Genomic DNA, 27868 nt, shown 5'->3' on the forward strand with positions numbered 1-27868 from the left:
TGTGACAGGGGTGGCACCTACCGCCAGTGCTCCATCTCCCCCCCCACCCCCCGTGTTCTCGGTCTCTGGATGTTTTCTGGGTCTTGGGACGTTCCTTGCTCCCCCTCTTTCAATTCCTCAATGCCAAGGCCCAGAGGCATTTGAGCTGGCACTCCGAATGCTGTTGAAACTCACAGGGCATACCCATCAGTGGGGGTCTCCAAAACTCACGGGATCTCAGTTTCTTCCTTTCCTGAGATGAGCACCCGAGGGCCACCACCTCTGCCTGCAGGTGTTACAGAAGAAGTGAGGAGGGCGGGGCCAGACAGTCAAGACCTCCTATTGGTCATTTTTCAAAACCCCTTTGCACCGGGGATACACATAATCCCATTGGTTCTTTTTACAAAAATTCATTTAAGTAAGGTTTAACCAACCAGGTAGCAGAAGCAGCTGAGGGGAGGGTACATACACAGAGCACAGGAGAAGACAATCTTTTTCTCATTAAATACAGACACTTAAGTATCTCTTAATATTTTCTAATATAAAGCCAATGTTCCGTGTCTTAGGATAAGACAAACTTTTTTTTTCTTTTTGGGTCACACCTAGCGATGCACAGGGGTTACTCCTGGCTCTGCACTCAGGAATTACCCCTGGCCGTGCTCAGGGGACCATATGGGATGCTGGGATTTGAACCCGGGTCGGCGGCATGCAAGGCAAACGCCCTACCCGCTGTGCTATCTCTCCAGCCCCAGGATAAGACAAACTTTTAGACTTTTATTTCCCCCTTAAAATTTTCAATTCTCTTCACTCTTAATAAATTTTACTTTTGTAGGGTTTATCTATTTCATGAAAATTTTATAATGTGTTAGCACAGAAATATTTATAATATTAATTTTTAGAATTTATATAAGTCCAGCAAGCTTATATAAGATAAAGAGTATCTCGCCCGCACAGCAGAGCCTGGCAAGCTACCCATGGCATATTTGATATGCCAAAAACAGTAACAAGTCTTACATTGGAGACATTACTGGTGCCCACTTGAGCAAATCGATGGACTACGGGATGACAGTGATACAGTGATATAACTCAGGTGTTGGAGTGATAGTACAGAAGTTAAGGTGCTTGTCTTGCATGCAGATAACTCATGTTCTATCCCCAGTACCCCATATGGTCCTCCTGAGCCCTTCCAGGATTAATCCCTGAGCACAGAGCTAGGAGTAAGCACTCAATACTGATGGTACTTTATTGGTGGCCCAGAAACCAATAATCAAAATAAAATAATAATAATAATAATAATAAATGAAATGTATGTTCCTCTAAAATATTAATTCTATTAATTAAATTTTAATTGCAAACTGACTCCCAAACTTCAGGAGGTTGGCTCTATCTTGTGGATGTAGTTGTCACCACCTCCACAATAAAAGAGAGTGGGGGGACTAGAGTGATGCTACAGCGGGGAAGGTGCTTGTCTAGCATGCAGCCAACCCGGGGTTGGATCCCTGGTATACCATATGGTCCCTTGAGCACTGCCAGGAGTAATTCCTGAGCTCAGATCTAGAGGAGTAACCCCTGAGCATCACTGGGTGTGACCTAAAAACAAACAACTGTCTCCCAAAACAGAGAGAGAGCGAGAGAGGAGAGAGAGAGAGGGAGGAACGGAGGGAGGGACAACTCAGAGAAATACCTCTCCCATATGTGGGATTAGAAAAAGAAACATAAGGAACAACCAGAACTGAAGACTTTGTCTATAGAACGAACTTTACATGGTTGGGAGGGGGCATTGGAGGGGGGTGTTTCCTTGCGTCTCTGGTGAAGGGAGCGGGCTCTCATTGATGGGTGTGGTGTTGAAATGGTGTATGCAAGAAAAAATATGATTGTCAACAGCACTTCAAATCCTGGTACTTCAACAAAAATGGTTAAAAAGTGAAGAATATAACCATCACCCCAACAAGCCATCTGCCAGAACCAGGAACATCATGAGGTCAATTTCTGGCACCAATGGCCCACCTTATACCCCAGCACCATGGTCGGGGGAGCCCTGTTAAGAATGGTAGTAGATAAATCAAATGTAAGAAGAGGAAGGGCATTGTAACAGGCTTGTGGGATGCTCAGCCTGTGCTCCATGTCCCAGCCATGTCTCTGGCTGCAAGTGTGTCTTTTATCTGACTGGACAGACAGTATAGGATGGAGTATTCATGCCTTGCACGTGGCCCACCCTGGTTTGATCCCAGCAGGGCATGTGGCCCCCAAACACCACCAGGGGTCGCTTCTGAGCACAGAGCCAGGAGTATATTTGAGCACTGCTGGGTGTGGCCTCAACCCTCCCAAAATGACACAAACTGCTATCATTCCTAGGTAACCCCCTCTTTTCACTTCCCATACAGACATTTTGTCCAGCTGACTCCTCATCATGAGGCTCGGATTGGCTGGTCTGTTCCCCAAGATGGAGAAAGCAATTTAAGCCGTTCATCTGTGTTGAGACATTTGTGTTGCTTCTTGGTTTTGGCTACTTAACACTGCCATAAAGACAGATGTGAACATATCTTTCAAATTAATGGTTTTTATCCTTGTAGGCTGGACGCCAAGTAGAGAAATCACTGGATTAGATAGTAATTCTATTTTTTTTTTTTTTTTTGCTTTTTGGGTCACACCCAGCGATGTTCAGGGGTTACTCCTGGTTCTGCACTCAGGAATTACTCCTGGCAGTGCTTGGGGGACCATATGGGATGCCGGGGATCGAACCCGGGTCGGCTGCGTGCAAGGCAAACGCCCTACCCGCTGTGCTATCGCTCCGGCCCCAGTAATTCTATTTTTAATGTTTTCAGACGTCTCCATTCAAACATTTCCAAATAATAATAGTAACCATTTAGGAAGCACTTTATTGTATATTAGGAGTTTAATGCACATTATACTGTTTTACCACAATTATGGTATCAGTTCTTAGGATTCACTGAAAAAAGAAAACAAAAAGAAAAAGGAAAGAGGAAACCTAGGATTAGTGAGAGAGCTGAAAGGGCTGAGTAAGTTCTCCAGGTGGGAGAGACCCAGTCCACACCCAGCACTGCATGAACCCTGGGGCACAGAGCTCCAGTACGCCCTGAGCACTTCCTGTCTGTGGCCCCCACCCCACCCTAAAAAATAGCAAGAAATAGGGCTGGAGGATAGCACAGCAGGTAGGGTGTTTGCCTTGCACGTGACTGACCTGGGTTTGATTCCCAGCATCCCATATGATCCCCTGAGCACTGCCAGGAGTGATTCCTTAGTGCATGAGCCAGGAGTAACCCCTATGCATCGCTGGGTGTGACCCAAAAAGCAAAAAAAAAAAGAAAAAGAGCAAGAAAAAAAAGGTAAAATGTAGATGCAAATACTGGCCCAAGTCCTGGACACCATGCTGAAGGCTGGCACTGCTTCTGCCTGAATGGGCGGGTCTGCCTTCTCTCTCTCTTTTTATTTTTTGACTTTTTTTTTCCGCGGGGGCGGGATTGTCAAACCTGGTGATGATCAGGGGTTACTTCTATCTCTGTACTCAGGAATTACTCCTGGCGGTGCTCGGGGGACCATATGGGATGCCGGGGACCAAACCCCGGTCGGCTGCGTGCTAGGCAAACACCCTACCCGCTGTGCTATCGCTCTGGATCTGCCTTCTCCCCTTTGCTCTAAGCTGTTCCCTGAGTGGGCATGAGGACAGGGTAATCTGGGGTGGGGGGGAACTGCACAAGTCCTGACTGAGGAAACTTGGAGGCTCTGGGTGGACTTACCTCCCCCAACTTATTATCATTATTACTTTTTTTTGCTGGTCCTCCCAAACTGATTTGAGGACTCAATGCCACTCACTCTGGCCTCTGGCCGGGCTGGGGAAGCTGACCGGTTAGTGCTCAGGCCCACCAGCGCTGGGGTGGGGTCTGCGGTGCCAGGGCTCGTGCACACACAGCACACACTCCAGTCTCATGAGTTATTTCCCTGCCCCGCTTTCCCCTCCCTTTTTGATGCTTTTACTTTTGATTGTGTTCTGTTGGGCCACATCCAGTGGTGCTCAAGGCTATCCTGGCTACTTAGGGGTCGCTCCTGGTGGAGCTCAGGAGACATGAGTTCCAGTGTCAGGGATAGAGCGCAGGCCTTCCCCGTGCAAAGCCTGCATCCCAGTCAGCTGTGCCATCCCATTGGCTGACTGTCAATTTTTCTTCCATTTTCCCCATGTCCTTCCCTTGGTTTTCATTATGGCTGAAGGGTCCCTCACAGAGTCATCCCAGTGTTGCAGGATGGAGCAGGTACAGTGTCCATAGTATCCTGCTGTTCTAGATTCATCTGATTGCCCCGAAATGGCAATATTTGAAGTTGCAGAGTAGAGAGTTTGTAGAGAGTCAAGGTAAGGGGCCCCTTCTTTTATCAGAGAGAGACAGTGCCAAAGGATGCTTGTTGTCTGGGGGCTTTATAGTCAAGTGTCCGTTTCTCTTTATGACAGCACTAATTGGACTTCTGTGCAGTGACGGGTGATGCTATCTGTTCTTTCTCAGATGAGTCACTAGGTCATAGCATCTCCGGATAAGATTTGAGGAATACGTCTAACATCTCATTAGTCTGCATTGCAACTCTGGGCATATTTTATATTAGCTGAGCCCTTGAGAAACTCAGAAAGAGACCTTGGGAACTGTAGGCCTCTGTCTGAGTGAGACCTTATAATTTGCAGAGTGCACTAGATTTTAAGGTAGCAGAATGGTGAGCTTTTTGGGCCACACCCAGCAGAGCTCAGGGTTTACTCTGAGATCACTGGAATCACCCCTGGCAGGCTCAGGGGACCATATGGGATGCTGGGGATTGAACCCAGGTCAGCTGTGTGCAAGGCAAGCCCCCTCTCCACTGTACCATCTCTCCAGCCCGTGATGGATGATTTTAAGATGATTTAAGATGGAGTGTCTACTGACAAATGACAAATCTGAGAGTTTAACTTTCATACCCCCATCTCACTATTAAGGGAAATGGCCAGTTTCTGCTGGGATGGGGTGGAGAAGGGGCCCAGTGTGGTCAGGGGTATCAGGGGAAGTACACCTAGTGGTGCCAGCCTTGGTTGTTTGTATTTGCATTCTATGTTAATCACCAACTGTAGTTTTTTTTTTCCGAGGGGGGTCATCACACTGGTGACACTCGGGGGTTACTCCTGGCTCTGCACTCGGAATTACTTCTGGCAGTGCTCAGAGGATCATATGGGATGTTGGGGATCAAACCTGGGTCTGCCACATGCAAGGCAAATGCCTTCCCCACTGTGCTATCATGCCAGCTCTTCTTCTACCCCTGCACCCCACTGTAGTTTAATGTCCACAAGTGTAGGGGAAAAAATATAAAGCAAATCAAATCTAAAGAAGGCTTAGGAGTCAGGGACCAATAAAGCAATATTACAAGGAAGATTCTAAGTGGGTCCCAAAAAGGGAAGGCCAAGAAGGAACCAGAGCTCAGGGTGAGTCTGGAGAAGTTTGATGAATGAGCAATGGCATAATTCAGCTTTGTGAAGGAAAAGGATCACATTCCCTCATAGGTGAACCTAGGCACTAAATCCCTGATAAAAGAGAAAAGTTAAAGGAGCAAAAACTACATTTTTTTACATTTTAATTAAAGCATCTTCAGCTGAGAGATCTTCCTGGATTTGCAGTGCCTCTGGAGTCCTCAGGCATTTAGAGAAACAGAACTATCCCCGCCATTGTCTGTAGCCCATATCAAGGTCTCCATCTCCAGCTAGGAAGGTCCTTGGAAGACTGAGTCATTAATCAGTGCCAGTCAACTAGAAAGACTGGAAATGCTCATTTAGCAAGCCACAGGAAACTTCAGTGCTCATTTGTTTATAAGCAAAGCTTTTTTTTAAAAGAAGATAAGCACGGAATCTGATTTCCACAAGATATTATTGAAACATCCTCCTCTCTCCATCATTACTGGTGTTTTACTAAATAGTTACAGTAACAGATTAAGTTTACTTTCTGTAAATGTGGCCAGTCATGTTGCATAAACAGTAAAAATTATAGATTCCTTTGAGGGCTGCAACTTTATTTTAATTTTTAAAAAGTGTTTCGACGCCTTGGCAAACGAGACAGTGTCCCTGATTCTTGACCGCCGATGGAAGTCAGAACTCCGGATTCCTTCTCTTACTTGAGTGAAACATGATACTCCAAGCATAGCTCTTTTGATTCCTCTTTGGGAGATCTGAATAGTGATCTCATCCTGTTTTCATAGGGCCCAGGTCTCTGAGGCGTATGTTAGTGAAGAAAGAATGGTGGAGTCGAAAAGATGTGCCCAGAGATGGAGGTTCTTCGTCCTCTTAACAACTTATTCGATGCTCTTGAAGGCATTCCACGCCCCTCTCTTCCTCCTGTGCAGCTCTGGTGCCAGGTCGTTCATCAGGTTGAATTCTCAACCCAGCTACACATAGCTCCCGCATTCAGAGATGTTCGTTTCATTGAGAGCAAATGGAGCATCAGTAACTAGTTCGTTTCTCATGAACATTGTCTTCGTCCAAAATCAGATGGGCTGGACACGTAATTCGATTTGAAGATGACTGCTGGACTAGAGCCGTTACCGACTGAATTCCACAGGACGTCAAAAGAATGCCTGGCCGCTCACCTACGAGACGGTCAGACTTCTTCGTCAAGACCCTGTACGAACAGTTTCATGCTCTTCGTATTCCTGGAGCGAGCAGACACCATTGGGCTACCCTAGCTCTTGACAAGGACGAATGGAGACATTACTGGCACTTGCTTGAGCAAATGGATGAGCAACGGGATGACAAGTGATACAAGTGAAAAGTTTTTAGCTTTTGGGCCATGCCTGGCAATACTCAGAGTTTTGGGCAGTGTTCAGGGCCCTGGCACATTTGGGGGCTTTCTGGGGTGTCGGGGATCAAACCTGAGTCGATCACGTGGAAGACAAACCCCTTTCTTGCCATAGTATTTCTATCTGGCCCAAGAACTGCAACTGCAGAATAGCTTAAATGGTCTTTTTGGGCTCAGGAGTATATAGTTAGAGTAGGGTGACTTTTCCTTGGGGCGTCTTGTCCAAACAATAAACTTCAGGCCAATCTGTTTTAACTTTTTCAAACTCCAGAGGGTCCTTCTCAGGTGCTTTTCTCCCCTTTGGGTCAGAGTCTGTCTCACAGCGTTCATCTTGACCAACTATAGCGAGATTGCTTGTGGGTCCTTAGGCCCTCCCATATTGAAGCTGGGATAGGATGGAACCTACCCGCCATGGGATTAAGGTCCACATCAAGGCCTGCACATCAAGGCCCTCTGTGGAATCCATATTTTGAGATGTTAAGAATTAAGGTTACGGGGCTGGAGTGATAGCACAGCGGGTAGGGTGTTTGCCTTGCACGTGGTCAACCCAGGTTTGATTTCCAGCATCCTATATGGTCTCCTGAGCACAGCCAGGGGTAATTACTGAGTACAGAGCCAGGAGTGATCCCTGTGCATCGCTGGGTGTTACCCAAAAAGCAAAAAAAAAAAAGAAAGAAAGAATTAAGATCAGGGGTCAGAGCAATAGTATAGTAGGTAGGGAGTTTGCCTTGCATGCTGCCAACCTGGGCTCGATCCCTGGCATCTCACATGGTACCCTGAGTACTGCCAGCAGTAACTTCTGAGTGCAGAGTAACCCCTGAGCTTCGCTGAGTGTGATTCAAAAAGCCAAAAAAAAAAATTTAAGGTCATAAAGAATGGGAAAAAGGAATTAAGGTCAATCTTAGGGCAACTGAAGCTTAAGTTAATTAATTTTTAAAACATTTATTTTTATTAAAAAAACCCCTGTCATTTACAAAGGTGCTCATTATACAGTCATTTCAGGCATTTCATATTCCAACACCACCAGTGTGACCTCCACCGATGTACCCATTTTCCCTACCATCCCCAACCTGCCCCCTTAGGCACACAACAAATGCACTTTATATTACTAAGTTAATTTAATAAAGTGCAGGTTTTTATAAGTAAAGTTTATTTGCCATCAGGATCCACCTATCAAAGTAATGTTTTGTGGTTAATTAGCCTTAATTTCCCCAGCGCCATGTAATCCCATCATCGGCCAACATCCAGAGACTATAAAACCAAGCTCCCGGAAGCGACATCTTATAGCCTAGTTCTCCCTCTCGGAGAACCTGGCAAGCCACTGAGAGTTTCCTGCCAGCATGGGAGAGCCTGGCAAGCTCCCCGTGGCATATTCATATGCCAAAACCAGTAACAATGATGGGTCTCATTCCCCTGACCCTGAAAGAGCCTCCAATGCAGCACCAAGCCAAAGAGAGGCTTCTACCAACCGTATCTTCAAAGCTGACATGCCACTGGCCAAGCAAGTGAAAACAGAGATAAATAAATGGGACTATCTCAAACTAAGAAGTTTCTGCACCTCTTATACGGTTTTTACACTTGGGGCTCCTAGAAAATCATGGGAAGTGGGTGTAACTGGCACGCCCTCGGCCCAGATAAATTTGGAGCTGCTGAGAGTGAAACAGACTCTCTGCGCCTAAAGACTTTGATTCCAGAGACTTCTTACAGCAATGCACTGGGACTGTGAGCTGGGCTATGCAATTTCTGGCAGAATTTTCCCTGGACTTTATACAGAAATCCAAAACCGCGTTCGCATGACTTAACATCTCTTAATTGTCAGCAATGTGAAATGGTTCCTTTTTAGCAGGTCTGACTTGGGGGGGGGAAACTCCAAATAATAACAGTGAGTTTTTGTTGAAATATTGAAGGTTATTAAAGTAGCAGCCATTTCTCTGGACTGTGAACTAAGCAACAGCCTCACGCCAGCCGAGAAGAGGAAATATCCTTCTTTCCCAGTTGTTTCCCATTTTCAGGGAGAAAGGCGGCATGGCATCCACCATACTATGAGGTGCGGGAAGGGGGATGAGGGGGGGAAAAAAAGGAAAAGGAAAAAGGGGAAAAAAAAAGAGAGCTATGTACTTGGAGCAGTGGGGCTACATATCTCTTCATTCTCAGCAATGGAAAACTAATTATCAAATGCTTCCTTGGTAGTAGGGCTGTCTTTCTTGGGGGGAAATTCCAACAACAATAGTGAGTTTTGTGTTGAAATATGGAACGTAATCAAGGTAAAGAGAAAATAAAGTGAAATTCATCAGTTATACAGTTGGGGGCGGGGGGGCGGGGGGGTATACTGGGGTTTTTGGTGGTGGAATATGGGCACTGGTGAAGGGATGGGTGTTTGAATATTGTATAACTGAGACATAAGCCTGAGAACTTTGTAACTTTCCACATGGTGATTCAATAAAAATTAAAAAAAAGAAGTTTCTGCACCTCAAAAGAAACAGTGACCAAAATACAAAGACAATCTACAGAATGGGAAAGAATATTTGCGCAGTACCCATCCGATAAAGGGTTGATATCAAGGATATACAAGGCACTGTTTGAACTCCACAAGAAGAAAACTGCCAACCTGATAAAAAAAATGGGGCTATGAAATGAACAGAAACTTTCCCAAAGAAGAAATCCGAATGGCTGAGAGGCACATGAGAAAATGTTCAACATCACTAATCATCAGGGAGATGCAGATCAAAACAACAATGAGATACCATCTCACACCACAGAGACTGGCCCGTATCCCAAAAAACAAAAGCAACCAGTGTTGGCGTGGATGTGGGGAGAAAGGGACTCTCCTTCATTGCTGGTGGGAATGCCGACTGGTCCAGCCTTTTTGGAAAACAATATGGACAATTATCAAAAAATTAGAAATTGAGCTTCCATTTGACCCAGCAATACCACTCCTGGGAATATATCCTGGAGAAGCAAAAAGGTATAGTAGAGATGACATCTGCATTTCTATGTTCATTGCAGCACTGTTTACAATAGCCACAATCTGGAAAATACCAGAGCGCCCAAAAACAGATGACTGGTTAAAGAAACTCTGGCACATCTACACAATGGAATACTATGTAGCTGTCAGAAAACATGAAGTCATGAAATTTGCATATAAGTGGAAAGTATCATGCTGAGTGAAATGAGTCAGAAAGAAAGAGACAGAAAGAAAGATTACACTCATATGTGGAATATAAAGTAGCTGAGAGGCACAAGCTTGCAATGATGCAATTTCTGGCAGATATTTCTTTGATCTTAGTTACTTAAATATTAAATTACAGGAATCCAAAACCATGTGGCCGCTAGTGTGGCCACTCGACCTCATATCTCTTCATTCTCAGCAATGGAAAACAAATTATCAAATGCTTCCTTTTCAGCAGGTCCGACTTTAGGGGGGAGAAACTCCAAACAATAATAGTGAGTTTTTTGTTGAAATATTGAATGTAATCAAAGTAAAGTGAAAGTAAAGTGAAATTTATCAGTTACACAGGCGGGGTGGGGGGCTGGGGAGGTGAGGGGGGAAGAGGGGAGATATACTGTGATTCTTGGTGGTGGAATATGTGCACTGGTGAAGGGGTGGGTGTTCGAGCATTGTATGACTGAGACTTAAACCTGATAGCTTTGTAACTTTCCACATGGTGATTCAATAGAAGAATAAATTAATTTTAAAAAAAGAGAGGCTTCTAAAATTTCAGCGCTAGGACGAATGGAGACATTACTTGAGATTGCTCAAGAAAATCGACGATCAATGGGATGATGATGATGATTCCTGAGTAGTGCTGTCTCTGATCTCCCAGACAAAAATCTCAGAATTATATCGAGTTCCCAAATGATCTATTACAAAGGCACAGCATTATGTCTTGCTGGGTTGATGCAATCAAGATATTGCTGTGAAGCAATATGCATAGTAAAGGAGAGAGAAAAGCAAATGTCTTACAATAAGATGAAATCTACCGCATTGCTGTAGACCATAACTTCACTGTATCACTGTCATCCCGTAGCTCATCGATTTGCTCAAGCGGGCACCAGTAATGTCTCCATTGTGAGACTTGTTGTTACTGTTTTTGGCATATAGAATACGCCACAGGTAGTTTGCCAGGCTCTGCTGTGTGGGCGAGATACTCTCGGTAGCTTGCTGGACTCTCTGAGAGGGGCGGAGGAATCGAACCCGGGTCTGCCTCGTGCAAAGCAAATGCCCTACCCGCTGTGCTATTGATCCAGCCCGACCATAACATTTTTCATAGAGGAAAAATTTCTTGAATCTCCTAAACATAAAACACATGATCCCAAATCAAATTATCAAAAATTATGTTCATTTTTCTACAGCTTGTCCTTTTATATGCAGAATTCCAATTATTTGTTAATAAGTTTTGAGGGAAATAATTCTTTTTTTTTTCTTTTTTGGGTCACACCCAGTGATGCACAGGAGTTATTCCTGGCTCTGCACTCAGGAATTACTCCTGGCAATACTCAGGGGATGCTGGGAATTGAACTTGGGTTGGCCGTGTGCAAGGCAAAGGCCCTACCTGCTGTGCTATCACTCCAGCCCCCCAAATTATTATTATTATTATTATTATTGCTTTTTTTTTGTTCAGCCGGTGATGCACAGCAGTTACTCCTGGCTCATGCACTCAAGAATTAACTCCTGGCGGTGCTCAGGGGACCATATGGAATGCTGGGAATTGAACCTGGGTCGGCTGCGAGCAAGGCAAATGCTCTACCCTCTGTGCTATTGCTCCAGCCCCGAATTCTTTTTTTTTAATGTGAAAAAAATATTTAACCTTATTTAAACACCTTGGTTTACAAAGTTGTTCATAATACAGTTGTTTCGAGCATTCAGTCTCCCAGCACCAATCCTACCACCAGCATGACCTTCTCTCCACCATTGCCCCCAGATTTTCACCCAACCCCCAAGCCTGATCCCTTAGCAGGCACAAAGGAATTGATTTTATATTGCCTGTTACAACAAAATGGCAAATGGAGTGATTGAAAGATACTTAAGTAAAAGAAAATTTGTGAAAATTGTTTTATCTCCCAAAGGAGGTCCTTAAAGTCATGGTCTGAGAGTTTACTGAACTGTTGGTTGCTTCGCTGAGTGACTCCGTGTTATTGCTTTTGTTTATTGAGCTTAGTTGGCTTCTATGCTCCTTTTCCATCCAGTTCACCATGCTCCTAATGGGCTGTCAGTATTGTGGAATTTGAATTTCCTCCAGGAGCTCTAGGATCTGCAGAACTTGGACGATTCCTGGCTTGCCTTCTCCCAAGGGGTTCCCTGAGTTTTCAGCCCAAGAACTGGTGCAGCTGGGGTTTTTGTCGGCTTGGCATCTCTGTGGAGGTTAGTCATGCAGCAGTGAAGCTGGGTCATTTGCATGGAGGTGGCTGTGGCATGCGGGTGCGGCTCCTGGGGATTCTTCTACACCACATACGGTTGGAAAGTTCTTTAACCCAAGGTTTCTCAGTTCTCACAGCAAATCCTGTGGTGATATATTTGAATATCTGAATTTATTTCTTGTTATCAATCACCATTTTGTAAGATCACAAAAATTCACTCCTGTGCTCTCCTCTCTCTCTCTCTATTCTATTTGTTTGTTTTTGGGGCCATACCCAGTGGTGCTCAGGACTTGCTTCTGGCTCTGTGCTCAAGGATAACTCTTGGCAGGCTCAGGGGACCATGTAGGGTGCTGGGGATTGAACCTGGGCAATTGTGTGCAAGGCAAGCGCACAACCCACTTTTATATCATTCTGGCTCCTCTCTCATTATTATATAATTTTATCATTAATGTTGGAGTGTAGGGCTGGAGCCATAGCGCAGAGGGTCGGGAGTTCGTCTTGCATGCGGCTGACATGGGTTTGATTCCTCCACCCCTCCAGAAGGCCTGGCAAGCTACCGAGAGTATCTTGCCCGCATGGCAGAGCCTGGCAAGCTACAATATGCTTTCACAGTATGCCAAACACAGTATGCCAAACACAGTAACAAGTCTCACAATGGAGATGGTACTGGTGCCTGCTCGAGCAAATTGATGAGCAACGGGATGACAATGACAGTGATAGTTGAAATGTATGATTCATTTGAGTTAATCTTTTTGTGTACTGTGAGATAAGGTTTGATTTTTAGTGACTAATTTGTCTTGCCAGCATTTTCATTTTTATCGTTAAGTTTATATTATTATCTGTAAGAATTACTTCATTTTACTTATGTATTTATTTGTGTTTGGGGCCACACCCAGTAGTGCTCAGGGGCTACTCCTGGCTCTGTGCTCAGGGATCACTCCCAGAGGTATTGGGAGACCACAGTGTACAAGGCAAGTGTCTTAGTCCCTGTACTATCTCTTTGGCACAAATATTTTAAACATTTTTTATCTGAAATTTCATCTGACTGATTTTAGTTTTGGTTTTAGGGCCACACTTGGCAGTATTTGGGGTCTCCCAGCAATGCTAGAATCAATCCCCAGCCTTTAGCATGTTCAGATCTCTGGTCTAATACTTTGGGGCTTGTTTTTTTTTTTTCTTTTTTTGGTGACAGCCAGCAGAGCTCAGGGGCTACTTCTGACTGGGACATTAGGGTCTCCTCTGGATAAGGAGGCTTGGGCCTGAGCACAGAAAGGCAGCACAGGGCAGCGCTTGGTGAAGTTTAAACACTGATCAAGTTTAAAAAAAAAATTGGGGTGGAGGTGGCACACTTGGTGATGCTCAGGACTTACTCCTGACTCTGCACTCAAGAATTACTCCTGGGTGGCTCAGGGGATCATACGGGTGATAGAACACGGGTCAGCTGAGTGCAAGGCAGATACCCTACCTGCTGTATTATCACTCCAGCCCCAAGTTTTTTGTTTTTACTTTAATTTTTTTTTTTTGGTCGGGGAGGGGTGTGGGGGGGAGGTGGTGGGCCACACCTAGCGCTACTCAGGGCTCACTCCTGGCCCTGCGCTCAGGGATCCCTCCTGTTGGTTGATCATGGCTTGAAAGTTGTCACTCAGGATCCTAAGACAGTTATACAACCTGCAACGCCCTCGTCTGTTGCTGGGAGGCACTGCAACCGGCCGGGAGTTGAGTAAAGCATTGTGGTCTGCGCATGCCTACTTAGGGTCGAACTTAGCCTCCGGATTCATAGGCCGCGAGCGCAGGCCCAGAGGAGACCAACTGCTGTTCCACTTGGCACGGGACGTACATCTGGCTTCATGCTGGCACCGTCAAAAAACAGAAACAAAAACAAAAACCTAGTTTGCCTGAGCTGTGGGAAATGCTCATTACCGCCACCTCAGGTTGGAGGGTGGTATTGCAAACGGGTTGTGCAACAATCAGGCTAGGAATTCTGTTATTGTGTGTGTGTGTGTGTGTGTGTGTGTGTGTGTGTGTGTGTGTGTGTGTGTGTGTGAGAACCAGATTAGCTTGCCTTGCAGGATTTGTAGGTTCCATGGTGTTTGCCTCATGGCTCTTAATGGGTGAGTGGCCGAGTCCAATTTTTCTGTTTCAATTTTAATAACTTGAAACTTTGCAGCTAGATTAAATAATGGAAAACTTTAATGGCTAGATCATAGATCATTCCACCAAAGTATTGATTACGGAGCTGAAGCGTACTCTTGGCACTAAAGGATTTGGGTCCATGAGTAAAATGTGTCCCGTGTCACAGTGAAAGTTTTACTTACTGCTGAAACTCAGAGGCTGGAGAGGTGCTTTGCCTGAAGGAGGCTGGGGTTCAACCCCTGCCACGGTATGTCCCCCTGAATTCCCAGCACTGACATAGCTCCTGAGCATCTCTGAGTGTGGCCTAAAAATACCAATACAATAAAATATTATGTTCAAAGGAAACATTTTGGAAACTATGAAAATGCGTGTCTTCTACAAAAGATCAGGGAAGAGAGGAGGTTTTTGTTTTAGTTTATTTTGTTTGTTTAGAAGTGCTGGGGATCACACTCAGGGCCTCATACATGCAAGGCAAGTGCTCTACTCATGGGCTACAACCCTGGCCCAACTATCACAGCTTTTACAATTTACTTACAACTTAGAAATATTGATAAAGTAAGGGTTCGAGGGGTAAGATTTTTATTAACATGTGCATTTAGTCTTGGCAGCAACTCCCACAGCCCAAAGCTGCCACCAGGCCTCTAGCTTGACTCCACGGCCTCAGGACTCGGCTCCACAGAGAACCTGATCTACTGAAAATTTCAGGTACATGAGTTTTTATTGACTGAGAACCCCAGGCCTCCTCAGAGTTGGGATGGGCGACCTCCCCCCACCTTCCTGTACTCTTGGAAGCCCTGGCAGCCAATACACCAGCCACTGCAATGCTGCTGGCCTGAATGCCCACTTAAAATAATCCGGATTTTCTGGAGCTTTATCTTCAAACTCTAAAACGCTGACATCCCAGTAGAAGCACACCAGATTGGATGGGAATGTAACATAGAAACCAACCAGTCTCACTAACAAAAATATTACCACAGAAGAGTTAACTTGCAACAACAGCTTAGAAAGCCCTCAGACAAGGATTTAATGTCCCCATGATGAGAGGTGATACTTTTCACAAATTTTCTTCTATGGAAACATTTTTGATCATTGGGACTGGAGTGATAGCACAGCAGGCAGGGCGTTTACCTTGCACGTGGCCAATCCGGGTTTGATTCCTCCACCCCTCTTGGAGAACCCGGCAAGCTACCGAGAGTATCCCGCCTGCATTGCAGAGCCTGGCAAGCTCCCTGTGGCATATTCGATGTGCCCATAACAGTAATAACAAGTCTCACGATGGAGACGTTATTGGTGCCCTCTGGAGCAAATCGATGAGCAACTGGATGACAGTGATACAGTGCTACAGTGCTGTTAGCCATTTATTGGTTACAAGCAATATAAAATAAATTATTGTGGGTCTGCTTTCGGGGGCAGGCTTGCGGTGTGGTTGGGAAATGGAGACAATGGTGGAAAAAAGGTGACAGTGGTGGTGGGATTGGTGTTGCAATGTTGAATGCCTGTACCAGATAATCAGGAACAACTTTGTAAAGCACAGTGTTTAAATACATTGGGAAAAATAAATGAAATGTTCATTTATGACCCCCCTACCACATACCCTTACAGCTAATAGGGAAAGTATCTGTATAAGAACCTTTTTCAGAAAAAGAGAAGCATTTTGGGAACCGGAGAGATGGTTCAGGGATAAAGACACTTGACTTGCATGCAGTTAATTTAGTGCAATCCTGGACACTACGTGGTCAGTGTAACTTCCTGTACCACAGGATCTGAGCAGCACTGTATCCTCAGCCCTTGAACTAAACCTCCTCCCCAGGGGAGGGGTCCCAGGTATCCTGAGCCTTGTTTGGGAGGCCTCCAGAAAACAGATAATGACCAACTTTCAGTGAGAAAAACGAATACGCTTTCAAGGTGAGGCAAACTGGTTATATCAAAATGGGGATGGGAGAAGTATGGAGTGAAAAGGGAATGAATTGAATCAGGTTGAATAAGACTGAGAATTTTTACAGGGATTTTTTTTGGGGGAGGGTTTTGGGCCACACCCTGAGGCGCTCAGGGGCTATTCCTGTCTCTCTGCCCAAGAGTGACCCCTGATGTGCTCAAGGGACCATACATAGATGGAACCAGGGTTGGCCACATAGAAAGCACACGCCTTAACTCCTGTCCTGTATCTCTACAGTCTTATTCCAGAGACTTTTAAAAGTGGAGTTCTGTCGACGATCGAGAATCAGAGACGCTGTCTCATTTGCCAAGGCGTCGAAAATCAGATGCGCTGGATTTGAAGACGACTGCTGAACTAGAGCTGTTACTAACTGAATTCCACGGGAACTCGTGGCTACCCACCTACGAGATTGAGATCATCAGACTTCTTCTCAAGACCCTGAATGAATGGTTTGAGGCTCTTCTTGTTCCTGGAGTGAGCAGACGCCATTGGGCTACACTAGCACGTGACAGGGATGAATGGAGACATTACTGGTGCTGCTTGAGCAAATTGATGAACAATGGGATGACAAGTGATGCAAGTGATTATTATTTTAATTTTTGGGTTATGCCCAGCAGTGTTCATGGGAAGCCTCATGTAATTCTTTCATAACTTTTGTATTGATAATTTACGGTATTGGACTGGATATAAGTAGTTTCCCTTGTTTAATAAACCCTCTGTGGGTTTCCCGCTGGAAAGTACATTGCAATGCCTGTCTTCTCCTGCAGAATTCTCCTCTCCTGCCAAATATTTTGGCTTCATAAAAATACTCTCTGGATGGAGCATGAGTGCCAAGATTAAACAAGAATTGAAGGCTATTTTCCCTTTCTTTCCTTCTTTCTTTCTTTCTTTCTTTCTTTCTTTCTTTCTTTCTTTCTTTCTTTCTTTCTTTCTTTCTTTCTTTCTTTCTTTCTTTCTTTCTTTCTTTCTTTCTTTCTTTCTCTCTCTCTTTTTCTCTCTCCTTCCTTCCTTCCTTCCTTCCTTCCTTCCTTCCTTCCTTCCTTCCTTCCTTCCTTCCTTCCTTCCTTCCTTCCTTCCTTCCTTCTCTCTCTCTCTCTCTCTTTCTTTCTTTCTTTCTTTCTTTCTTTCTTTCTTTCTTTCTTTCTTTCTTTCTTTCTTTCTTTCTTTCTTTCTTTCTTTCTCTCTCTCTCTCTCTTTCTTTCTTTCTTTCTTTCTTTCTTTCTTTCTTTCTTTCTTTCTTTCTTTCTTTCTTTCTTTCTTTCTTTCTTTCTTTCTTTCTTTCTTTCTTTCTTTCTTTCTTTCTTTCTTTCTTTTCTTTTTTTGACTTTTCAGCCATACCTAGAGTTGCTCCAAGATTACTTTGGAGGTGGTTGGGGGCGCCATATAGGATTCTGGGGATTGAACCTGGTTGTGTGTGCAAGGCAAGGGCTCCTCCCTCGCTGTACTATCGTACAATCGCTGTACTATCCAGCCTTGAGGACTGCTTTTCTAGCGATAGCATCTTCCTATTTCTCTTAATTATGTCAAACTTTAAAGGGGAGACTGAAAGGGAGCAGTAAGAATTTTTTTTAGAAGTTTATTTTTCCTTTTAGCTGACTTAATGATGTCATTCCATAAGTACACTGAACTTTCCACTGGGGCCCGGAAGCTCATCATAGATTACGAACAGGGACAATGGGCTGGGGTCCTAAAGGAGGTGGCTAAAGATGACAGATTGTCTGCTTCATGTAACTATTAATTTTCTCGCTTCTATAACAATGCTTGCATGGACTTACTGGGTGCCAGCTAAAATATGGCCTCTGTGAGCTAAACTAATTTTTCAGGTGCTTATGAAAGTGCTCTGAAGTCAGAGCTCCTATGGCTATCTGACCGGGAAGCTGGTGAAAGTCCTCCAGCCAGGAACACCTGTGACTACCCTGATTTTAAATCAGAGTCCTAAATGTTGCACAATGCTTTCTTTGCCCCAGAAGATGGAAGAGTTTTCATGCCTTCATCACCAGAATGCTATGCATAATGATTACAATTTTATTTTCCCCAGTTTCACTAAAAAGCAGCAACCACCACAGAGGGGACAAAAATAAATGAAGAAAGCACTGCCAAAACAGAGCACACATAGACGGTGGTATCTGTTGTTTAGCTATTGATACCAGGACCCATGACTTCCGTAACAAACCGCCTTGTAGTTGCAGGAAGTCCCATAGGAAAATAAAGTATAATCAGCTTAGGAATTATTGGATCAGGATATCTCACATGAATGCTCTCTTCTGTGTTCAGTTATCCTACACCACTCTTGCCATGACACAAAAATGCATGTTGAAAAACCCTTTTACTAAGGGTTTTTTTTTACTACGACAACACTTGTGAGATAGTTCTATTTGGTTTACACACAGTGCAACATTTCTCCAGGTATTATCCCAAATTACCCCACAGAAAAGGCTTTTGTTCTCATTAGGTGCTAGCTGCGGTCTAACGGGTCTAACCGTCTGGAACTGTTCTATTAAATTGCTGCCAGGCGTCTTCCATTCGATTACCTCCGCTTCCTAAAACATAATCGCTACGGATATTATTGAAACCAATTTCTACTTCCTATAGATGTTTTTTGCAATAGCAAGGTAAGTTTTTTCCCCCCATGAGTTGAGTCCTTAAAAACAAAAAAGAATCAGTATAGGGGTTGACATCATCCAGTCGATGGGTGGGCTTGGGGGGAGCAATTCCTCCTGCCATTGGAGCTAAAACCCCCCAGGCAAAGCTCTGGGCTCCCACGGTCCTGGTCAGAATAACAGCCAATACAGCTTTTCAAGTCTCTTCAGGAACTAGTCTACTACTAAATTTCATTTGAATGGTTCAGGGAGAAAAGCTTTAAATCAAGGTTTTACAAGGACACTCTTATTTTATCACTTCTGTAGAAGTAGAAACTGATTTCCACAAAAAGGCATGTCACTGCAACTATTGTCTTTTTTCTTTTTCTTCCTCCCTTCCTTCCTCCCTTCCTTCTTCCCTCCCTCCCTTCCCCCTCTCTCTCCCTCCCTCCCTCCCTTCCTCCCCCTCCCTCCCTTCCTTCCTCCCTTCCTTCCTCCCTTCCTTCCTCCCTCCCTCCCTCCCTTCCTCCCCCTCCCTCCCTTCCTTCCTCCCTCCCTTCCTTCCTCCCTCCCTCCCTCCCTTCCTTCCTTCCTTCCTTCCTTCCTTCCTTCCTTCCTTCCTTCCTTCCTTCCTTCCTTCCTTCCTTCCTTCCTTCCTCCCTTCCTCCCTCCCTCCCTCCCTCCCTCCCTCTCTCCCTCCCTCCCTCCTTCCCTTCCTTCCTCCCCCTCCCTCCCTCCCTTCCTTCCCCTCCCTCCCTCCCTCCCTCCCTCCCTCTCTCCCTCCCTCCCTCCTTCCCTTCCTTCCTCCCCCTCCCTCCCTCCCTTCCTTCCCCTCCCTCCCTCCCTCCCTCCCTTCCTTCCTTCCTTCCTTCCTTCCTTCCTTCCTTCCTTCCTTCCTTCCTTCCTTCCTTCCTTCCTTCCTTCCTTCCTTCCTTCCTTTCTCTTCCTTCCTTCCTCCCTCCCACCTCCCTCCCTCCCTCCTTCCCTTCCCTTCCTTCCTTCCTTCCTTCCTTCCTTCCTTCCTTCCTTCCTTCCTTCCTTCCTTCCTTCCTTCCTTCCTTCCTTCCTTCCTTCCTTCCTTCCTCTCTGTCTCTGTCTCTCTCTGTCTCTGTCTGTCTCTCTCTCTCTGTCTCTGTCTGTCTCTCTCTTTCTTTCTTGGCCACACCCAGCTGTGCTCAGTGTTTACTCCTAGCTTTGCACTCAGGAATTATTCCTTGTGGGCTTGGGGGACCATATGGGATGCCAGGGATTGAACTCTGGTCAACTGCGTGCAAGGCAAACACCCTACCCACTGTACTGGGACTCTGGTGGTGGCAAATGTACACTGGTGGAGGGATGGTGTTAGAACATTGAATAACTGAAATCTAATCATGAACAACTTTGTAATGGTCTATCTCAGGGAGATTCAATAAATTTTTTTAAAAAAGAAAAGAAGGGCTGGAGTGATATCACAGTGGGTAGTGCATTTGCCTTGCACGCGGCTGACCCGGGTTCGATTTCCAGCATCCCACATGGTCCCCTGAGCACTGCCAGGGCTAATTCCTGAGTGCAGAGCCAGGAGTAACCCTTGTGCATAGCAGGGTGTGACCCAAACAGCAAAATAAATAAATAAATAAATAAATAAATAAATATATAAATAAGGGACTGGAGTCATAGCAGAGTGGGTAGGGTGTTTGCCTTGCACACCGCTGACCCGGGTTCGATTCCTCCTTCCCTCTCGGAGAGCCTGGCAAGCTACCAAGAGTATCCTGCCCGCAATGGCAGAACCTGGAAAACTGCCTGTGGTGTATTCAATATGCCAAAAACAGTAACAACAAGTCTCACAATGGAGACGTTACTGGTGCCCACTCGAACAAATCGATGAACAACAGGATGACAGTGCTACAGTGCTACAGTGCTATGGCTAAAACTAATTTATTAAAAAACAAAGAAAACAATAAGAATACAGAGTTTTCTATTTCAAGTACCCCATTATCTGCTGAAAGATCCTGGGAATCAGCTAAGGACACATTGGTTAACTCCTATTAATAATGAAATGAATATCTGGTCATGTCAAAGTTACCCAGGTTTGGCGAAGATCAACATAGGGTCAGCATGGTGAGCTAGAGAGTGTCTCGGGCTTCTTATTTTCTTAAAGGAGTGGCCTGGTATGCAGGAACCTGTCCCATTCCCCTTCAGGGTTACAAAAGATCCTGGTTTTCAGGACAGTCCTTGCTTTCAAAGCAGAGAAGCTCCCAGCTTTTTATTGCACTGGTCTGTCTTTAGGGTAAGGACTAGTAACAGTGACTATTACCATTTTAGTCTGCTCACAATGTTGAAACCTATTGCTATGTACTGTTTTAATTTCTTTGTTATAAGATGCTATAATATTATATAGTTTAAGAAAATATCATACACATATGGTTGTACTCAGAAAGGGTTAAAAGTTTGTAAGCTCCACACCCTAAACATTTAAGAGAAAATATTGTGCTCACTGAAAATTCCTCCCAGCCCCTGTGATGAATCCCTCACAGCCCCTGGGATTTACAACCATCTGAGCAGAGGAGGGCAAAGAGCATGCCCTGTTACTGAGCTATGTAAGAAGACTATTTGCTCTCTGAGAGGTACGGCTGTAACTGAGGTTAAGCCTTATCGATTCATGTCTGTAAACCCATACCTTGTTTTTAAACATAAGCGAAAACTGTAGTTAATCTTGCAAGATCTTAATGGACACTTTGGAATGTAGTTTCAGAGTACAAATGCAATCTCAGTCTTTAAATCATTTTTCCAATGGCTTGGAGTCCTGTGACCCATTGTGATGAAATAAGCCTTCTGTACTCCTCCGCTTCTAGGTCCTGGCTAACTCATTGAGTCATGACAAACTGGGCATAACAAGTTAACTACAAGAAGCTTCTTGAGGTGAGTCAAGCCCCCAGTGAGAACCCAACTATCCTTTATTCTCGCTTGGCAATCTATTACCCAATCTATCTCATGGATCAGGTCTCACTGGACAGTAGATAAAAGCTACAAAAACTAGAACAGCAACCAACCATTTCTGGATTTATATACCAATGGCGAAGAAATGGCGTAGGGAGGAAATAACAGAACAGAAAAGACAGAAAGGGAATGAGATTCCAGGGTCAACTTTCGGCAGCCTTGTCTAGCTCCCTAGTGACTCCAGCTGGCCCCTGGTGCCCTTCAAAGACTTTCCAGAGGGTGCAACATTACAGCTTGTTCCCAACACACAAAGGGCCTCAGCCTTAACTATGCTTCCAATCCCACCAGCTTGGACACCTTCAGCTTCCCAAGGTGTAGACAGACTGAGCATTGGCAAAGAGATTGCCCCTGTGTTAGTAGTAGTGTGGGGACATTTCTTATCCCTGCCCCAGGTCTAACATGTCACTGGCATCCTAGCCACACACAGAAACTATATTCCTCCTCAGTGGGCTCTCGGGTGGGACTTTTCATTTGCCACTCTGGGGTAGGGTGGGCGGCCGGGGCCTACACAGGCTCCTGTGTTTCAAGATCTCTGTGATGGAGCCTTGGGTTATGCTAGAAGTTTTTGGTGCTTTGGTCAATATTGGGGCCACAGTTTTTCTGACCTTACTACTTTTGGTAACTAAAATTTCTTTCTTTCTTTCTCTCTCTTTTTTTTTTTTTTTTGCTTTTTGGGTCACTCCCAGTGTTGCACAGGGGTTACTTCCAGCTCATGCATTCAGGAATTACTCCTGGTGATGCTCGGGGAACCATAGTGGATGCTGAGAATCGAACCCGGGTCAGCCTCATGCAAGGCAAATGCCCTACCTGTGTGCTGTGGTAACTAAAATTTCTAGAGCTACCTAGCAAAGAGTTATAATGGATTAATATCAGATGTCAGCCTGATACTCTGAAGCCATAGCACTGCACTGCACCTTGGTAAAAGTTTGAGATAAGAATGGAGAATTGCATGGAAAATGTGGGAAATTTTACTAACTATACTGTAATCCTGGACTGGAGCGATAGTACAGCAGGTAGGGCATTTGCCTTGCACGTGGCCAACCCGGGTTCAATTCCTCCGTCCCTCTCGGAGAGCCCGGCAAGCTACCAAGAGTATCCCGCCCGTACGGCAGAGCCTGCCAACCTACCCATGGTGTATTCAATATGCCAAAAACAGTAACAACAAGTCTCACAATGGAGACATTACTGGTGTCTGCTCGAGCAAATCGATGAACAAGGGGACGACAGTGCTACAGTGCTACTAAATTATCAATAAATGCTTTTCCCACACAGAATTTATAGATTTTTACGGACACTCCCAGAGTGGACAACTCACTCTCCACTTTCTTGAACAGTAAATAGCCAAATATTTTTCATTCTTTCATGATCTTGCTTCTTTGCCCAAGCCCCTTTTCAGGGAGAGACTTTCTGAGAAAACTTTGATCTAAGCTGCAGTTAAAGACCAGGGCAGACACTTATTTTGCACATGGCTGATCTGGGTTTGGTCCTTGGCATGCCATGTGGTCCCCTAAGCACCATCGGGTTGATCCCTAAGTGCAGAGCCTGGACTAAGCCCTGAGCACTGCTGGGTATGACCCAAAAAATAAAACAAACTGCAGTTAACTCATAGCCAAGCTTTAATCTCCTCTCCATACTCCCTGCCATTGGCAAGCTTGTCTACAAAACCCTAATTTACTCCTTAGTCTGACAGAGTTTATGGAAATCTGGACTTCAGTATCTCATGCAAACTCCTCTTTACCTTTGCCATCCCTGTTCATATACAACTAGAGTTTCCCACCAAGTTCCTAGTAGCACAATACTTCTTAAAACTGGAAGCAAAGTGAGGAATAAAGCCCTTAGTTCAACATTTCCTCACCTTCAGACTACCTCAATCCTGTAATTCCCATTGAGATACACCCATCCTGATGGTAAGCAAATCAGATGGCTCTCATCTTGTTCAAGGACTTAAAATAATCAATGAGGGGCTAGAGCCATAGAACAGTAGGTAGGATGCTTGCCTTGTACACAAGGCTGTGTACCTTGATTTGATCCCCGGCATCCCCTATGATCCCCGAGCACCAACAGGGAAAGCATCAGGAATTTGCAGGAATGTTTAAAATGTAGACTGGAACTGCTAAAATGGAACTGCTCACCGCAGCTGGCAAGGGAAAACTGAGGCTCTGTCTTTCAGAAATATGCATCATGACCATCACCAGCAGCTCGAAGTGCTCCCCCTTTTTGAAGGGCATCCTGCTTTCCTCCTCCTCTTTGCTCCACTGGCCAGACAGCTTCGAGTTGAAGATGACCTTGTTCCAGCCCTCAAAGCAGGGGTTGAAATGGAAGGTGATGTCGGCCCCAGACTGTGTCCCCAAGGCAAAGTTTACCACGAACCTGGGGGACAGGAGGGCCTGTTGCTCAAATCCTCCCAGCAGTGGTGCCAGTACTGGGGCAAAAGCTCAAGGACCCTTATTAGTCTCACCCTAGGCTGTTGGGGTGACAGTGAGGTAGGGGCTAGGTAGTCACTGGGGTCTATGGCCAAGAGATGTGGGACATGGTGACTCAGAATCCCAGAATGCAGTGAACCATATTAATTTTCTCACTGACTCCCCCAACTCCAACAAATGCTCTATGCACAAATGAATACCCAGGGGACCGACCCTGTGCCAGCATCCACAGCTCAGGCCTTTCTGTTCCCTTCAAGATTCCTCAAGAACATCCCCAGTCCCCATGAAACCAGAGGACCCTGGAGCACCCAAGTGAGATCACTCCACTCACTGGAGCATGCTAAAGTTCATCAGAGGGCATCTCCCCTCGCCCCTGGGCCTTTGCATCAGTCCTTCTCTCTCCCTCAAAGCCCTGATGCCAGCAGCACCCCAGAAACCCATCTTCTCCTTTAGTCCCCGATCAACGTTGTTTCACCTTGGAAATCTTCCCTGTGTCACCCCTTAAAGAGACTATACCATACCCCTCTTTCTTCTCTCTTTCTCCCCTGCTCCCCAATTGGTCTGTCACTATGTAGCATAGTCTATATTTCATCCTTTTCTGCGGGCGTGGTCTCTCCAGCAGTGCTGAGGGCTTGGGCATCCGCTGCAAGTGCTACTCAATGTCAGACCCTCCCCCTGGCCTGGCATATCTCACCTCTTCATGTCCATGCTGGACACTCCCTGGATGTAGACGAACATCCCGACATTCAGGCCACATGGGATGGGTTTGCAGAAGGGCAGCGTCTGCAGTAGACCCCGGCAAGGGAATCAATTTTCATGTGTCCAAGGAAACATTTTTTCCTTCCTGGAAAATCCCGCCCCCTCCCTCCCCACCAACCCCTTTCACAAGAGACAGGACCTCAGAGTGAGCGTCAGCATGAGGAAGAAGGTCGAGTATTGGGAAGGGAATTTCAGAGAGGAGTAAATCAAGTTCCAGGGGTGTTTTAGGAGAAAGGTCCCGGGATCCCCAGTTAACCCTGTGATTCAGGTTGGGAGTGACCCGGTTAGTTGGGATCAGGGTGAATGCGGCTCAGGACTGGTTCTATATCTCACCGGGTTGTAGCAGGGATGGTAGCCAGGTGTGGGCATGAAAGTCATCTTCAGGTGCTGGAATGGCAGTTTGTCTTCTGACAGCTGCAAGAGTGGGAATGTGGCACATGGCAACTGGGGGACTCATATTTTTTTGAGCTTGATGTTATCTCTTCCCAGAAAGCCCCTCCTCCTACCCCCCCCCTCTTCCTTCTCCCTGAGACCTTTCAGGGCACCTGAGCAAATAGAATTCCTTTCTCCCATCTATTTTTGAACTTCTTCCTCCTAGAATTACAAAATAAAGCACTTATTTTGGAGGTTGCTTAGTCAGCAGCCCTGAAGTGGCATAAAGGCTTGAGAATGAGCTCTTGAGAGTTGTTAAAAAATGAGGCACCATCAGATGCAGAAAATTTGACTTAACACAGAAAGGCTGAATATCCTTTCCCATTCTGTAGATTGTCTTTGTATTCTGGTAACTGTTTCTTTTTATTATTTTATTTTATTTTATTTTATTTGCTTTTTAGGTCACACCCGGCAATGAGAAGGGGTTACTCCTGGCTCTGCACTAAGGAATTACCCCTGGCGCTACTCAGGGGACCATATGGGATGCTGGGAATTGAACCTGGGCCACGTGCAAGGCAAACGCCCTACTGGCTGTGCTGTCGCTCCAGCCCTATTTTTTTTTTAAAAAAGTTGTGAGAAGTGGTAAGTATTCTTTATTTAATGTTATACGTACATCACATTAAAATACTTTTCAGTAAGTGAAAGGCAACATTTTTAGATACAGGGAATTTTTAATTAAATCGGCATAATTAAAAGATATAAGGTCACTGCCAACGAATCTTATCAGGCTAAGAAACACAACCTAAGGAGACAGTGATACCCTCAACCTTTAGATATTAATATAGCCAGTTCTATAAATCTGAATAGAAAACTATTCTCCCAGATATGAGATGGCAATCTCCATCCCTTGGAAAGGTGAATGTGATGAATTAACATCATATCTTTGGAAAGGGACAGTGATTGCACTTGCTGACCTGGAATTATCATTAAAATTCAAAAAGCTGATCATACTCATTCAAAACACAAGCCAATCTTATTTAAATCAGGGCTGCCCAACAAAAATACACTATCGGTCACTCATGATCTGAATTCTGGTGAATGAGATGGACTTAAATATGGTACACATAAAAAAGTCATGAGACATTTGTTTTGTAATAAATAAGGCCGTGCCAACTATTACTCATTAGTAGCTTTTTTGAGATAAGCTATCAACTCTGCCCGTTCGGTCTTCTTCTTAATGCCAGCGAAGATCATTTTTGTTCCAGGGATGTACTTCTTGGGATTCTCCAAATACTCCATCAGCGTATCCTCATTCCAGGTGATGCCTTTGTTCTTGTTGGCATCGGTGTAAGAGAATCCAGCGGCTTGACCGGTCTTTCGCCCAAACAGACCATGGAGATTGGGCCCCGTCTTGTGCTTGCCTCCCTTCTCCACGGTATGGCACTGAGCGCACTTCTGGACAAAGATCTTCTTGCCCTTCTCAATATCACCCATTTTAGAATGTGACACGGAGAGTCCGGTTCGCGAGCCCGACGTCCCGCTCTTTTCTCCAGCCCTATTTTTTTTAATTAGTGAGTCACCGTGAGGGTAGTTACAAATTTACCCATTTACGTGCTTGTGTTTCCCTCATACAGTGTTCGAGAACCCATCCTTCCACCAGTGTCCATTCTCCACCACCAATGAACCCAGTATCGCTCCCACCTTCCAATTCCGTCCCCCCCCAACCCCACCCCGCCTCTGTGGCAGGGTATTCCATTTTGTTCTTTCTCTCGTTTTGGGTGTTGTGGTTTGTGATAGGAGTATTGAGTGGCCATCGTGTTCAGTCTGTAGTCTACTTTCAGCATGCATCTCCCTCTGGTTACTGCTTCTTTATAGGTACAGAAACTTCTAATTTTAAGATAGTCCCATTTGTTTATCTCTGTTTCCACTTGCCTGGTCAGTGGTGAGTCCTCTTTGAAGATAGCTGTAGCTTCAGAGTCGTGGAGGATTTTGCCGACCTTGTCTTCAATGTACCTTAAGGATTCTGGTCTGATGTTGAGGTCTTTAATCCATTTTGATCTGACTTTTGTACATGGTGTTAGGTAGAGGTCCAAGCCCATTTTTTTGCATGTAGCTGTCCAGTGTTGCCAGCACCATTAGTTAAAGAGGCTTTCCTTGCTCCACTTCACATTTCTTGCTCCCTTATCAAAGATTAGATGATCATATATTTGAGGGTGTATGTAAGGATTTTTAACCCTGTTCCATTGGTCTACTGCCTTTGTTCCAGTACCATACTGTTTAAATTATTACTGCTTTGTAGTAGAGTTTGAAATTGGGGAAGGTAATGCCTCCCATCTTCTTTTTCCCTAGAATTGCTTTAGCTATTCTTGGGGGTTAGTTGTTCCATATGAATTTCAGGAGTGTTTGATTCACTTCTTTGAAGAATATCATGGGTATCTTTATAGGGATCACATTGAATCTGTATAATGCTTTGGGAAGTATTGCCATTTTGACAAGTTAGTTCTCCCAATCTATGAGCAGGGAATATGTTTCCATTTC

The 27868-nt window shown here is 45.0% G+C and overlaps 2 protein-coding genes across 2 annotated transcripts in view; both read right to left on the minus strand.

Annotated features, from left to right (window-relative positions):
- The window catches only part of LGALS7 (galectin 7), a 39585-nt gene extending 14648 nt beyond the window's left edge, over nucleotides 1-24937 (minus strand). Inside the window, exons 1-2 of the mRNA XM_004601059.2 lie at nucleotides 24894-24937; nucleotides 23909-24146 (exon numbers count right to left, since the gene is read on the minus strand). Coding sequence (XP_004601116.2) covers nucleotides 23909-24146; nucleotides 24894-24937 — 282 coding nt within the window. The remainder of the gene's footprint in view (nucleotides 1-23908; nucleotides 24147-24893) is intronic.
- A 1534-nt stretch (nucleotides 24938-26471) lies between these two features.
- LOC101549686 (cytochrome c, somatic) lies at nucleotides 26472-26826 on the minus strand. Its single transcript, XM_004600761.2, has one exon. It carries the CDS (start codon nucleotides 26822-26824, stop codon nucleotides 26507-26509), a length of 318 nt encoding a protein of 105 aa, XP_004600818.1. The 5' UTR covers nucleotides 26825-26826; the 3' UTR covers nucleotides 26472-26506.
- Between the last annotated feature and the right edge of the window lie 1042 nt (nucleotides 26827-27868).

The sequence above is a fragment of the Sorex araneus genome, chromosome 8, assembly GCF_027595985.1.
Source record: "Sorex araneus isolate mSorAra2 chromosome 8, mSorAra2.pri, whole genome shotgun sequence".
Taxonomy (NCBI): Eukaryota; Metazoa; Chordata; class Mammalia; order Eulipotyphla; family Soricidae; genus Sorex; species Sorex araneus.

What these genes read in the sequence shown, in the direction of transcription:
- LOC101549686 (XM_004600761.2), bottom strand. Translation starts at nt 26,824, where the DNA reads ATGGGTGATATTGAGAAGGGCAAGAAGATCTTTGTCCAGAAGTGCGCT.